The sequence below is a fragment of the Macrobrachium nipponense genome, chromosome 18 (assembly GCF_015104395.2).
Source record: "Macrobrachium nipponense isolate FS-2020 chromosome 18, ASM1510439v2, whole genome shotgun sequence".
NCBI lineage: Eukaryota > Metazoa > Arthropoda > Malacostraca > Decapoda > Palaemonidae > Macrobrachium > Macrobrachium nipponense.
The window spans coordinates 85,557,163-85,570,567 of NC_087211.1; the positions used below are offsets into that span (position 1 = coordinate 85,557,163).

The 13,405-nt window shown below is 38.4% G+C and overlaps 1 protein-coding gene across 1 annotated transcript in view; it reads right to left on the reverse strand.

The window, feature by feature from the left end:
* LOC135196698 (serine-repeat antigen protein 5-like) overlaps positions 1-9,023 on the reverse strand; it is a 98,678-nt gene extending 89,655 nt beyond the window's left edge. The window contains exon 1 of the mRNA XM_064223529.1: positions 8,959-9,023. Coding sequence (XP_064079599.1) covers positions 8,959-9,023 — 65 coding nt within the window. The remainder of the gene's footprint in view (positions 1-8,958) is intronic.
* Between the last annotated feature and the right edge of the window lie 4,382 nt (positions 9,024-13,405).

Sequence of the window (13,405 nt, forward strand, 5' to 3'; positions counted from 1 at the left end):
TCATCTAAAAGGCAAAAATAAAACTAGGATTTTTCCCTGTAAACGACGGACGCTTATGAAAAGAAGCGAGGGGAATGTCTAGGGGGAAAAATCTAGATAGAAAAAAAAAAGGGGGGGGGGGGAATTAAAGAAAAATGAAGGAAGAGTAATGGGTTTCCGGGGGCCGGAGGAGGGAGGGAGGGGGAGAGGATTAATGGGAGGGAGGCTCTCTGAAAATAGGAGGTTAGCTGGGGTTGGGGATGGAGTGCACACCTATAAGGATGGGGTTCAGAGGGGAGATCTAGGGAGGGGTTTAGTGATTTTTGTTTGCGGGGGGAGGCTTGGTACCCTTACATCCATGGTAGACCTGGAAGGGTAAAGGGATTTTTAGAGAGAGGGGGAGTGGTTGGGGATGGGGATGTGGATCTCCCCCTAGACCTAGGGGAGATCTGGAGGGATCAGCATGAAAGTGGGGAAAACCGATTAGTGTGACCATTGAGGCTGACATGCAGAAAATTAAATTCTGATGGTGTGGGCCACATGATTAGCATTGTTCAGTGAGACGGTTAATTAAAGATTATATACTGTTTGAAAACGCCAGAGAGAGAGAGGAGGAGAGAAATAGATAAAATAATAATTATAATGGCAATCAGCCCATACTTTTTTTTAATTCTTGTCCATCGTTAGAATTTTGTGTTTCATGTTTCATAATACTCCTTGGCTGGAAATTTATTCTTTTAGTATTGATTCATTTAGCAAAGAGAGGAGAACGAAGAATAAACAAAAAAGAATAAATGATGATGAAGGACTATCAAATTAAGAGATTAAAGAAGAGAGTTTGCCTCTTTCAAATGAAGTGGAAGGAGGTTGATTTGTCAAAGATTAAATGACTACTGTCATTATTACGTACTTTGTCAATATCTGATCACAATGAAATTTCAGTTAATACTTATCTGGAATGTTCACAATAGGTACTTTGATACTGCAAGTCATCATCTTCACACTGTGGGGTTTGACCCTCTGGTAGAGAGAGCTAATAAAGTAATTAGTTTGAGGATTACCAATTGCCACAGAGTAATGATACTGGTTCTCTATGATTTTGCATAAAGAGCGTTGCGGAGGAGTTGGCAAAGTGGTATTTCTTAAGATGACAAGTGACGATTAGATTTTATTATTAAGGGACTTAAAAATGAAAGTTTTAGCCTTAATAGCTATGAAGAAGTTTACTACTTATGGCAGTTCTTGTTTTGTATTCATATTTACGCTAAAAAAATGATCTCTTAAGTGAAATCGTACCCAAAATATACATATTCATCAATATATCATTTATATCACTTACACCTAAGTCAAAAAAGTGGATGAGGGCGCGGATTTGTCTTATCACGTTTGGCTTTCGGAGGAAAAGAAAATTCTTTCCAACTCCCTAAGTTATTGCATCATTCACCTCATAGCGGATATATGCTCCTTTTCTCAGGTAATCTCGGAAAAGGCTCAAGACAGATATGCACAAATAAGCCTCAAGAAAAGAGAGAGAGAGAGAGAGAGAGGAGAGAGAGAGAGAGAGAGAGAGAGGGGGGGGTGGGGGGTGGGGAATGCCACCCTCAACAGGTTTCCTCTCAGAGCGAGATCAGGAGAGGATTTCGGCTCTTATTGAAATATTGATGACTGACGTCTCAGGGCGTAACATAAGGAGGCGCTTTTGCCCCCCGCGAAGTTTATACCTCCCGCCTGAGGTTTTTGGCGTTATCGCCCGCCCCGAAGACAGCCAAACGCCGCCGCACCCCCCCCCCCCTCACCCCTCCCTCTAGCCGGGATCTGGTCCTAGGCTGCTAAACTTATTGGAGCATTTCACACGGTCGCTTGGCTTGCATTGATACCGACCGCTCAAACTTTGTTCGAATAAAGTTGAGTTGTTGGCTTCGTCTCCATAGATTCTTGCGTCTCGTATTCGTGTGTTTTTTTACCTTGATACTTTTTAACTGTTAGATTTCTCTCTCTCTCTCTCTCTCTCTCTCTCTCTCTCTCTCTCTCTCTCTCTCTCTCTCGTATCTTTGTCTTTAGGAGCTTAGCTTATGATATAATGAAATAATGGTTTCATAATGACAGTAATTTGTGTGGTATTATCTCGGTTACTTCATTAACCAAAATTCTGCATTTTACATTATTAATGTAGCATTTTCTAGATGAGAATCTGATTAGCTGGAAATTTTACGAATACTTCCATTCCTCGTGTATGCTGCTGCCAATGTACACGGGAGGTCATCCATCATCTATAGGTGAATGGCAGCTAAGACGCAGCTCAGAGAGATGCACACGCGTTTTATTAGGGAGCTGTCATTCATATGCACTATTTGGGAATAGGATATTGTCCCAGTGAAAGTTTATTCTGCTGTATTTGGTATATGACAGATATTCCGATATCTCCTTTCGAATCAAACAGGAAACTAAATATCGTAAAATAAAGACCTGAGCACAATAGGAAAGTTATGGAGCGTAACATTCAGGTATGGAATTCTGATAACAAAGAGACCTATCACTATAAGACCCATATAATATATATAGGTGTTACAAACCTCTGGGGTTCTAGTACAGGTTCTTAGGTACTTTATTTTGCTAGGATCGTAGACAGTATATGCAACCCATGTTCAAGGAAAGCAGGCACAAAAACGCTCCTGAAAAACTTAACAGTATTTATTACAAAATGGAAATATACAACTTAAATCAGCTTTGCGGGTTTAAGTAAAATACACACAGCAAAACAGCTTGAAGCAAGAGGATTAAATACCAGGTCCTCAACGAGCCACAAGGCACCCTACAGCTGAACATCTAAACCCTAACCGAAATTCAGAGGAGAATAAATATTTCATAAATCAGTGAGGATCCAAATATATGCCGGCCAAAACTATCCTAAATAACAAAAGGCTTAAGGAAGTGGAAGATATCAAAACAAGGAAAACCTTAAATTTACTTACCTAGCCATACAACTAAAGATATAGAATATTATCCACCAATAAGCAATAAGGGCAACAATAAACTTACAATATACACAAGTAAAAACTATGACAATGTATATGTATATAATATATGTACTGCACGTACACTGACAGTTCTAATAATCCTTACGTCAGGGATGTCGGGCCGAACTAGGAGTCCATAGCGAGCACAAAACTGCTACCAAAGGGATGAACACGATCGCCAGGACAACAGGGGTATAAGGCTCCTCGAAGGAAACAACAGCTATACTGTCTTACCTGGCGATTGCCTCCCTAAGTTTCTCCTCACGAGCCAGCGCTCACACACATCCCCGAAGAAATGCAGAAGGACGAAGGCAGAAGTGGCAGGTGAATCCGTAATCAGTACCGGGATCTAGCGACGGTACCAATTTTCCGTGGGCTCCTCCGACGGGAATAAAGGGTAATACGAGAAGTCGCAAATAGCATACGCTTCTGCGGAACCCCGTAAAGCGGACACTATGGTCGCAATTGAACGAAGAGCCGTGATCTACAGCACCAGAGTCGCAGGTGACTAAGGCACCTACGAACGGTCGTGAGGAAAGATTCCAACAGCACCGTTTCCAAAATACACTGCCAAAAGGTCGTCCTCCAATAATCCAAAAAAGCTGCTCAAGGGGATGGTCTGACAAGGAGCGTTCCAAAGCCCGAACTTCCGCGGGTAGACCATCAACGTTCACAGTACAGCTACGAACCATCCACCGTAACTCAAAAATAAATCACAAAACAATCGTTAGAACGATAGTTCACAAAAATAAACAAGGGAGGTGGAGGCGCTCAACAACACAAAAACTCTTACATTAACAAGCATATGGCTGCTAAGCAAAAAAAAACTTAAAAGAAAACAAGGCTGATTTAAACTTTATAAATAAATACAAAAACTACGTTAATGTAATAATAGGTAATTAAGATACCTCATCGCCAGGAGAATCGTTACCAGAAAACCGTAGATGGCCAAACATTAAGCGGATCTCCAAGTGGCCAAAAGGGTTGAACCACAAATTGCAATCCTTGAGCCTTAGGATTCACTCGTCCCAATCGAATACTTACCCTTTTCCCCTCTTCTATAAAAAGCTTAGGCGAATAAGCAACTGAGTAGCCTTATCTAGCCAAGGGTTACTGAAAAAGGGTAAAGTGGGTAGAGCTTAGCCTATAAGGAGATCATAGGACACTAGACCTTCTTCTTGGAAAGTCTCACGAGAAACGAAACCAAGGAGAGAGAGTTTTCGGGTTCTTAGATTATTCGTATTTTAATCAGGATAAGAGAATGATTAGGGATCTGTAGATGAATAAATGTATAAGAGATTACAAGTTGAAATGCGGGTTACTAACGTTTGTGTTTCCCTGTCTTAGGGAAAATATATCTCGGTTTATAAATTAACTCCCTTTAACAGGGAATCTGTTTGCTCAGAGAGACATGAAGAATAGTTTGAGTCATAATAAACAATGCAAGGAAAATATAAATAAGATTCGTTATGCATAACATTTCAGCAACGTTCAAGTAAAAGTCCTTCATGTTTACCCAAATAATTTTCGTTAAAGATTTACATCGCTCGGAGAAACAAAGAATAAAAGTTCATATTACAGATTTCTGTAAGATAATTGTGACATCCTTAATGTGCATCTGTATCATTTTCTTTAACAAAGATTTGCTTCACTCAGAGAAGCAAAATATAAGTTCGTGTTAAAGATATGCCGTGGGAAATACGCATCGAGCCCTTGAAAAACGACTATGAAAGTAATAACGCAGTCCCATTACTGCGTTGTATTTACGCTCCAGATATCAATTTACGATCTAATGGATCGGCTGGGAGTCGTGTCAACCAATATCTCAAGATTACTTCTGTCGCTCCCTCGCTCAACCTCTTTTTTTATTATTATTAATTTTTTTTTTTATCACGTAATGAGGATATAGCGTGCGACCCACGTTTTATGGCCGCTATATATATTTGCTTATAGCCCCAATGAAAGTGAAGAACGAGCCCTCTTTACTACCCGCAACTAAAGAAAATGTTCCGCCATTTGAAATCGGTAAGATATTCCCGTCGGCGAAAGGGACGCGACCCTCCTCGATCGGGTCGAATGGAACGCAACTATACCACGCCCCAGTCGTTCACTTTCGGTATTGATTCTCAGTGATCCTTTTTTTTTTACATTTATTTATTTGTAAGGCCGAAGGGGTGGGCAGTGCCCTCGCTCATGTTCGCGGTTAAAAAGGAAACGAACAGGGAAAGTGGAAAGGAAGGGATTATCCATAGAAGAAAGCGGTTGGTTCGCTTTTCAAAAAAGAAACTGTACGAACAATGTCACCGTAAGTTTTATTGTTGTTTTCCCTTTTTGTGGACACTTTTTTTTCTTATGGTTTTTAGGTTGAATTATATATATATATATATATATATATAATATATATATATATATATATATATATATATATATTCTGTATCCACATTTAAAAAAGTCAAGTAAGATATCAGAGAAGAAAAACTCTTATTTAAGAGAGCAGTAAACTGATGCATTCGATGTTCTTTTCAGTGTTAATGAAGCCGCCTCGACGTCCTGTTGACGCAGGAACTGATGTCCTTATTTTTCTCGGAAATCGTCTCTTCCTGTGTATTTATTATTACCAGTTCTGATAATCAATCGTTCAAATGTGTCGGGGAGTTAAAGAATAAATCGCTTAAATCCTTGATAATAGGAATGAATATATTGTGATCGAGGTAGTAGTAATTCTAATATTACTGAAGTCTCTCTCTCTCTCTCTCTCTCTCTCTCTCTCTCTCTCTCTCTCTCTCTCTCTTTGCACACACACACACACACATACACACACGCACGCTTCAACTAACTATCCAAGCAAACACAACGCTACCAAGTCTAAACCCTCTCTCTCTCTCCCTCTCTCTCCCTCCCCTTTGCGTACGAGCAATCCTGAAAATATAAGTCTCTTTCGTTCTCCTTCTCTATCTCTTGCTCTCCCATGCACAAGCACGACGCTAAAACGTCCCCAAAGCCCGCACCCCCCCCCCCTCTCTCTCTCTCTCTCTCCTCTCTCTCTCTCTCTCTCTCTCTCTCTCTCCTGCGCTTCACTTTCCACCTGCCGGGCTAAGACGGATCCAATACGTATTTGGTGGGTTTTCTCGTCATATTACGGGAAATCCCATTCTTTCTCGCTTTCCAAGATAACACAGTTTCCACTTATCCTGACCCGTTTTCTTTTTGGCGATTTTTTTACCTTTATTATTTTTATTATTATTATTTGTTTTTTCGTTTATCCGTTGCCGAGTTGGGTTTCTGCGGCTGTATTTTTAAACGTTGTTCTTTATTTTGTTATTATGCATCGTTTCTCTTCCGGATTTATACGTACTTCCATTCGCAATATACATACATACACACACACACATACACACACACACACATATATATCTATATATATATAATATATATATAATATATATATATAATATATGTATGTATTTGTTATCATATGTAATATAATGACAAATATATAGATAAGAAGGATTATCAGTGGGACTGACCTAAATTGGCTTAACTGTGGATGGATCTCTTGGTCTAAATACCACCTTTTCTGTAACTTTTCTCATTCATCTAGCTGAAGAGAGAGACAGCTGCCTCTGAAATATAGTATTTTCTCTCTATATTTGGGCCTTTTTATGGGCTCCTTTTATTAGATGGAATTCTGTTGTAACAAAATTTTTACTAGTCATATAGGCATATATATATTGATATTTATATCAATATATATATTGATATAAATATCAATATATATATTGATATTTTGTGCGTGTATGTATGTATTTAATGGGGAGGTTTGTATGTGTATGTTTACGCATGTGTCAGAGTGATGTATTTAATGTCCAGTCAAAACCTGCGTTGTTAAAGGTTGCGTGGCCTCCTGCTGTAATCTTTATTTGTTTCGTATTATTAACAATTATTGTGAACTTTAGCTTGAATAAACAACCCGTGTAAGGACTGACCCACTATAGAATCAACAGCAACTTTATGGCGTTAAAATCCATGAAAAAATATGTCTGTCACTTCGAAGCATCATCTTCACAAGCTCAGTGTACAGTAGAGCACAATCTCTCTCTCTCTCTCTCTCTCTCTCTCTCTCTCTCTCTCTCTCTCTCTCTCTCTCCCTTTTAATCACGTTCTCTGATAAGGCTCTTCAATCAAACGGCCGTAATTAAGTTCCTCTATTCTTAGAATCTTCATAAGCAGACCGAGAGAGGCAATTATGAATTTTCTAAAACCCCCTCCCTCCCCATTTCCCCCTCCCTCTCCTCCTAGGAAAAATGTTTAATCGAAAGCAAATCAAACGATTTTAGTAACGGCAATTAATTTCTCATAATCCGAATGTTGTATTTTTGTCGTTAATTAGTCCGAGTATTTTATGACATTATTTTTGCGCGTGTTATAATTAGCGCCAGTTATTGGCTGTCGGTACACGTCTAAAAACTGTCGCAGATTATATGCGAAACAATAATTAGTCTGTGGAAGTGAGGGAGGGAGACTTTGATATAGAATTCGCCAAAGTGGGCTTTTCAGTGACGTCGTCATTATTTTTTTTAATTTCTTTAGAGTTTATCTAAAATCGTGGATCTGGAAGTTGATGGCCTCGTGGGTATACCTATCCTTCCTCCTCCATTTCAAATTTCTCGAATTCTTCTATCTGCGCTAGATATAGTTTGAGTTTGAATGTAATTGTGATTACTTTCTGTCTTCTGGAGCCACTTGCCATTAGGGGACATATCTCAATGTATGTTTATATGCTTGGGTAAATGTCAGGAATGGTTGCTAAGCTTCAGTATTGAATACAAGTTGATTAATGATTAACAGCTACAATTACTTGAGTTTTCTGCGCCGTTAATATTACTATTGGTTAGCCAATAGCAGTCATATTGATTAGGCATTTGCACGCCGTTCTGCTAAAAAAAATTGACTTTGCTGTTCAGTTGAAAGGAGGACCTCGGCAATGCTTGAATCCAATCGTAGAAGTGGACTATTAACTATGTAAATGGTAATGAGTTCTCTTGAACTAATGTCCAAATGAACTTTTGTAATCAAAGTTTGTCAGGCCATCTGTCCGTCGGGCTACCTGCAGACTTTTAGTTACTTCGACGGCTCCAGAACCCCTTGGCAAATTCCCAGTACCACAGTCAGTACCCTAAACTCCCCTAATTCTGTCGTAAACAAGGACCTCCGTGAAAACGTTCATGCCTTAGAATCCTGTCAGTTGTATCAGGATCTGAAACTCTTATTTTGAACACTATTTCTAGCTACCCTTACCTTTGCTCAGCTTAGTCAGAATCTCCGCCTCCCTGCCCACATAAGCAATGAAGTCTCCTCTACCCCTAGTCAGGAACCAGTCTCCCCTTAAACTAATGACCCTCAAAGTCACTTAACCTCTGTAAAGATAGAAAAATGTCAACACAGTAGTTGGGGACTTGAGTTTCCCTCAAGGTTCTTACGACCTCATGCTAATTTTTCTTCGCTCAAACATCTTGAAACATTTCATATACTGATTGGTTGTCTGAATGACCTCGTCCTGATCAGATTTAAAATTCCTCTCAGTCCAGTCTTACGGAAACCCCTCACTCACCCTCATCAAAACCGTCAGAAGACCTTTCACTCTTTCCTTCCAGAAACCCTTCACCCTAATCATGCCTCTATATTCCCTCGCCTTGTTCATTCCAAATCTTCCCCTCGCATTAATAATCAGCACTCCAAATTCCCCTCACCTGACCGAGAATCACAAGCTATACCCTCATACTCCCAAATCGTTCTCAATCTCCCCTCGCCCTAATCAGCCCAACCTTCCTATAATCCCAAATACTCAGGTCCTGGTAATGGGAGCAAAAGTGGCGAGGGGCTTGGAGCTGACAGCTGTCGCCTGAGGTGATAGGCAGCGCCATCTTCCTCCCTCTTGTATGATCACTTATCGCATCTTTACGAAGGTCCCCCCGAATCTCCCATCGCGTACGACGACCATGATCCTCCTGAACCTCCTCCTGTCATCTTCCTGAATCTCCTGCCGTCTCTCCCCGCCCCCCTCCCCCACTCCCGGAGGTGCTGGTTATGTGGTGGTGGGGGGTTGTGTGTAAGTCCTCCATGAGCTGGGTAAATGCCATAATCCTAAACACTGGTCTTGCAATTTGCGAAAATATCGGCCTTCTTTAAGGGCGTCCTTAGCGCTGACAACATCAACGTTGAGGATAGCAGGGACTTTTTTTTGCTTTCGTTTTATGTGCATGAGGTCCTCGTTGATGGCAGCGACAGGTGCATTGCGGTAATCATCGACGCTTGTCTCAACATGGTTGTTGAATCGTGGCCCTGCGGTTGTGAACTTTGTTTAAGAATGAGACTAACAGAGGTGTGGTTGTTTGCATATGATTTTGGTCTTAGGTTTTTTAAGGTTAATTTGTTGGGTCAGGAATTTTACACTTGCACACACACACGCATGCGTATGTGTATGTATGTAGATATATATTATAAATACACGTATATACAGGGTGTCTACTATGGTATGTATACATGATACCTTACAAAGCTCGATCATGAAGGAACTAAAGAAAAGCCTCAGTATTTTAAAGGTAAAAACAAAAAAATCCGAAATATATCTCATGCGCATATAATAAAATTTAAATAAACAAATAATAATCACTTCGCCAAACAATACCTTTCACGTAGATGGAAATATTTCCGGGGACTGGAAATAAAACCGGGGATAATGACTGCGCCTCTGGAGAGTCCATCTGTGAAATTGTTTTTGCCATAAATAAAGATCGCGTTGTAATATTCAGCGAATAGCCGATTTCATCAAAGTGGTTTTTATTCCACTGAATGGTGTTCGCTGATTGAATACAGTGTACTTTAGCAGTCTGGTATTTTCTCTGTCGATTCCGCCCTCAATAATTAATCGACAGTTTTCATTTCTGTCAAGTTCTTTCCAGACTTTTTTTTTTATATAGACTTTAAATGAAAATAGATTTCTTAAAAGCATTGAATTATTCGCGAAAACAAAAATCGTGGGATTAACAAGGAACAATTAATCAAGTAAAGGAAAAAAATATATTTTGATTTAAATTGAAGGAAGCATGGTTTTGGGAAACTGACATTTACCTTTCCAAGTAGGAAATTATTTAAAGTAGTATTCTCTTTCTAAAAGATTTTGCTATGCTTAATACAATCGAGACTATAGGAGAAACAACTGCTGAAGACAAGCCTGCCCACTTCCTCTCAAGTTTTGTGTAAAGTGAAATTGGTTTTTAGCAAATAAAGAAATGAATACGATTCAGAATACAGGAGAAGCATCTACAAAATATCAGCCTGCCATTCTCTCTCTCTCTCTCTCTCTCTCTCTCTCTCTCTCTCAGCGTCCAAGTCATTTAGCCTTTCTATTTCAAGCAGATGTCGCGAAGATGTTGGCTTCATTGCGAATTTCTCGGTGCAGGATAGAGGAATATATTAGACTACGTTCTCCTCCGGCGGAGGACAGAGCAAAGGTGGAAAGGGAGGAGAAAGGAGGAAGGGAAAGAGAAAGAGACAATGGAGAGACAAGGAGGAAGGGAAAAAGAAAGAGACAAATACAGTGCCTGCAGTTTGTACGTAGGCAGTTTGTTTATTCAGGCGAGAAAGGCCTTTGGATATCGAGTAAAAGGTTGTCTTCAATTAGCTTTTCTCATCAATACTGTTCATTTGTGTGTGTGTGTGTGTGTGTAAATTGTCTCGTCTCATCATCAGCTGAAGTTAATGATGAAGCAAAATGTTTTTAGTGTTAATAACCGAAGTGTCATTGGTATTGAATTTTTTTCACAGAAATGATCGACCATTAAAAAGATCATTAACAAGAGAATCTCAATGTATTGAAAAGGCTCCCTAATAGCACTCTCAAGAGGATTAGTTCTGTATTCATCCGCTTCGTGTATTTGCGCTTCTGTCACGAGTTGCTGATTCATTTGTCTCAGATGAGGCGTTCATGGAATTAAATATAATTTATATCTGTGTCTCCAGCTGCATCGCTTTCTGCCTTTTCCTTTCCACTCTCTCTTGTAGGCTCTTTTGCCTTAGCTTTCTCCAACCTCTTATTTAACCGTCGTCCCGATATGAGGTATTTTATAATTAACATCGAGCGGTAGTTTACAAATTGGACAGCGTGTCATATTAATTTGAATTAATCTTATTATTTGGTGACTGCTGTGTATTTTTGTATTTGTTCTTGGTATGCATATCCTTTTGAATTTTTTTTATTCTCATGTGTATTTTACAATACTTGTCTTTTATCTGTTTTATGTAGGTGTAAAAGTGTCTTTTATCTGTTTTATATAGCTGTGAAAGAGTCTTTTATCTGTTTTTATTATAGCTGTAAAAGTACTAGCGTTTTAATGGCTGTTGTTCTGTTCTTTTCTGAAGTCCAGTCAATACAGGCGGGAAGCGAAGGACTGTGATAGCAGTGATAAGATTACTCTAAAGATTCTAGAATACATCAACGCATAAGAACAACGACCATCTTGGCGTTTTGCGGAATATTCTGTCTCGGCCCGGTTCAGGAGTAGTATGACCTCGCACTGGCAAAAAAAAAAAAAAAAAAAAAAAAAAAAAAAAAAAAAAAAAAAAAATAATAGCAATGTCTTTTTGAAACATCTATACTACTGATCTCAGTGCATTTACCCTAAAAACAGCCTCACTAACTGACTCGCACTACGCATCAATGACGGTCATCATTTTGTAATTCCGTCACTCATCAGCGTTCCTCTTCCACGCGTCGATCACCAATTATGCAAGCCTCATTCAGAGAGAGAGAGAGAGAGAGAGAGAGAGAGAGAGAATATGTACTGGTATGGTTTAAATACGTCAGCGACTCGTGTCGTAGAATTTTTAGTCGGCTTAATAAGTGATGTGTGTTTCCGGGTCAGTGACCTTAGCTGTAATGCTCGCCCAGTGGATAATTAGACGTTAGACGTTTCATTTACAAAGAGCAGAGTGGGAAGTATTCCTATTATTATTTTTTTTTTTCGTGTAAGGAGAGATAGGAGTAAGTGGTCATTAAATAGTATTTTATTTCAAAGATGCAAAATAGTTAGGGTGGTATTAATATACAGTTTACCAAGAGATGGAATTAAGTGGCTATTCAATGTTTTGTTTCAAGGACGCGAAATGCGTAGGGAGTTTCAAAGCCACTGAGATAAATGTCTATAGGAGTTTATAGCTAATGTCACACTATAAAAACTACGATTGTTGCTACTAGTAAATATTAATTTTACTTGAGATCATATATTTCGTATAAATGTGCATATATGTATAGTGGATGTCTGTATAATTTTGAAACGTTAAGCTGTTTCCGATAATAGGGATTTGCTCCGTGAAAAATCTAACAGAACGGCGAGTGCTGCTTTCATATATATATATATATAATATATATATATATATATATATATATATATATATATATATATAATATATATTATATATCTATATATATATATATATATATATATAGATATATATATATATATATATATATATATATATATATACTATATATATTTATATATATATATATATATATATATATATATATATATATATATATATCTATATATATATATATAATATATATAAATAATATATATATATAGATATATATATATATATATATATATATATATATATATATATATATATATATATATATATATAGATATATATATATATATATATATATATATATATATATATATATATATATATATATATATATATATAGATAGATAATAAGAGTGAATGAGGAGTATGTACGTACACGTCCATTCGTTTATTTACACGACGATCATGTATCGAATTAACCATTGATAAAACACTAGCTATACAGTAAGTGCAGCTTCCTAAATGATACCGAGCATAGCAGGCAACATTTCACGTTATTAGGAGGGGCAAAACGTATACAGTATGAATCCATAACAGCAGCATTTTGGCATGGTAAGGTAAGCAGGAAGCCGCTGACAATGAAGATGTACAGAGAGCGCAGGAGATATGAGAAATTAATGGATCTAGTTTATTTACATGATATGAATGTATTAATTTTCACATGTACAAAGGCCACGTTCTATGAATAGGCAGTTGAAACTCGCTCTCTCTCTCTCTCTCTCTCTCTCTCTCTCTCTCTCTCTCTCTCTCTCTCTGTGCATAAGAGAGGTTTGGTAGAGTGCTGGCTAAATTTGCGCCCTTTGTCTTCTCTGTGGCCCCTTCCGCTGGGATTACTGGCTTATTCATACGAGTGAGCATAACATCAGGGAGTAATAATGTGCCTTTGTGTCTGAGAAACAATATTGTTTTATCTTCAGCCACGACATAGGCCACACCCACTGGATGGCGTTGTTGCAAAATACCTCTGGATGGAT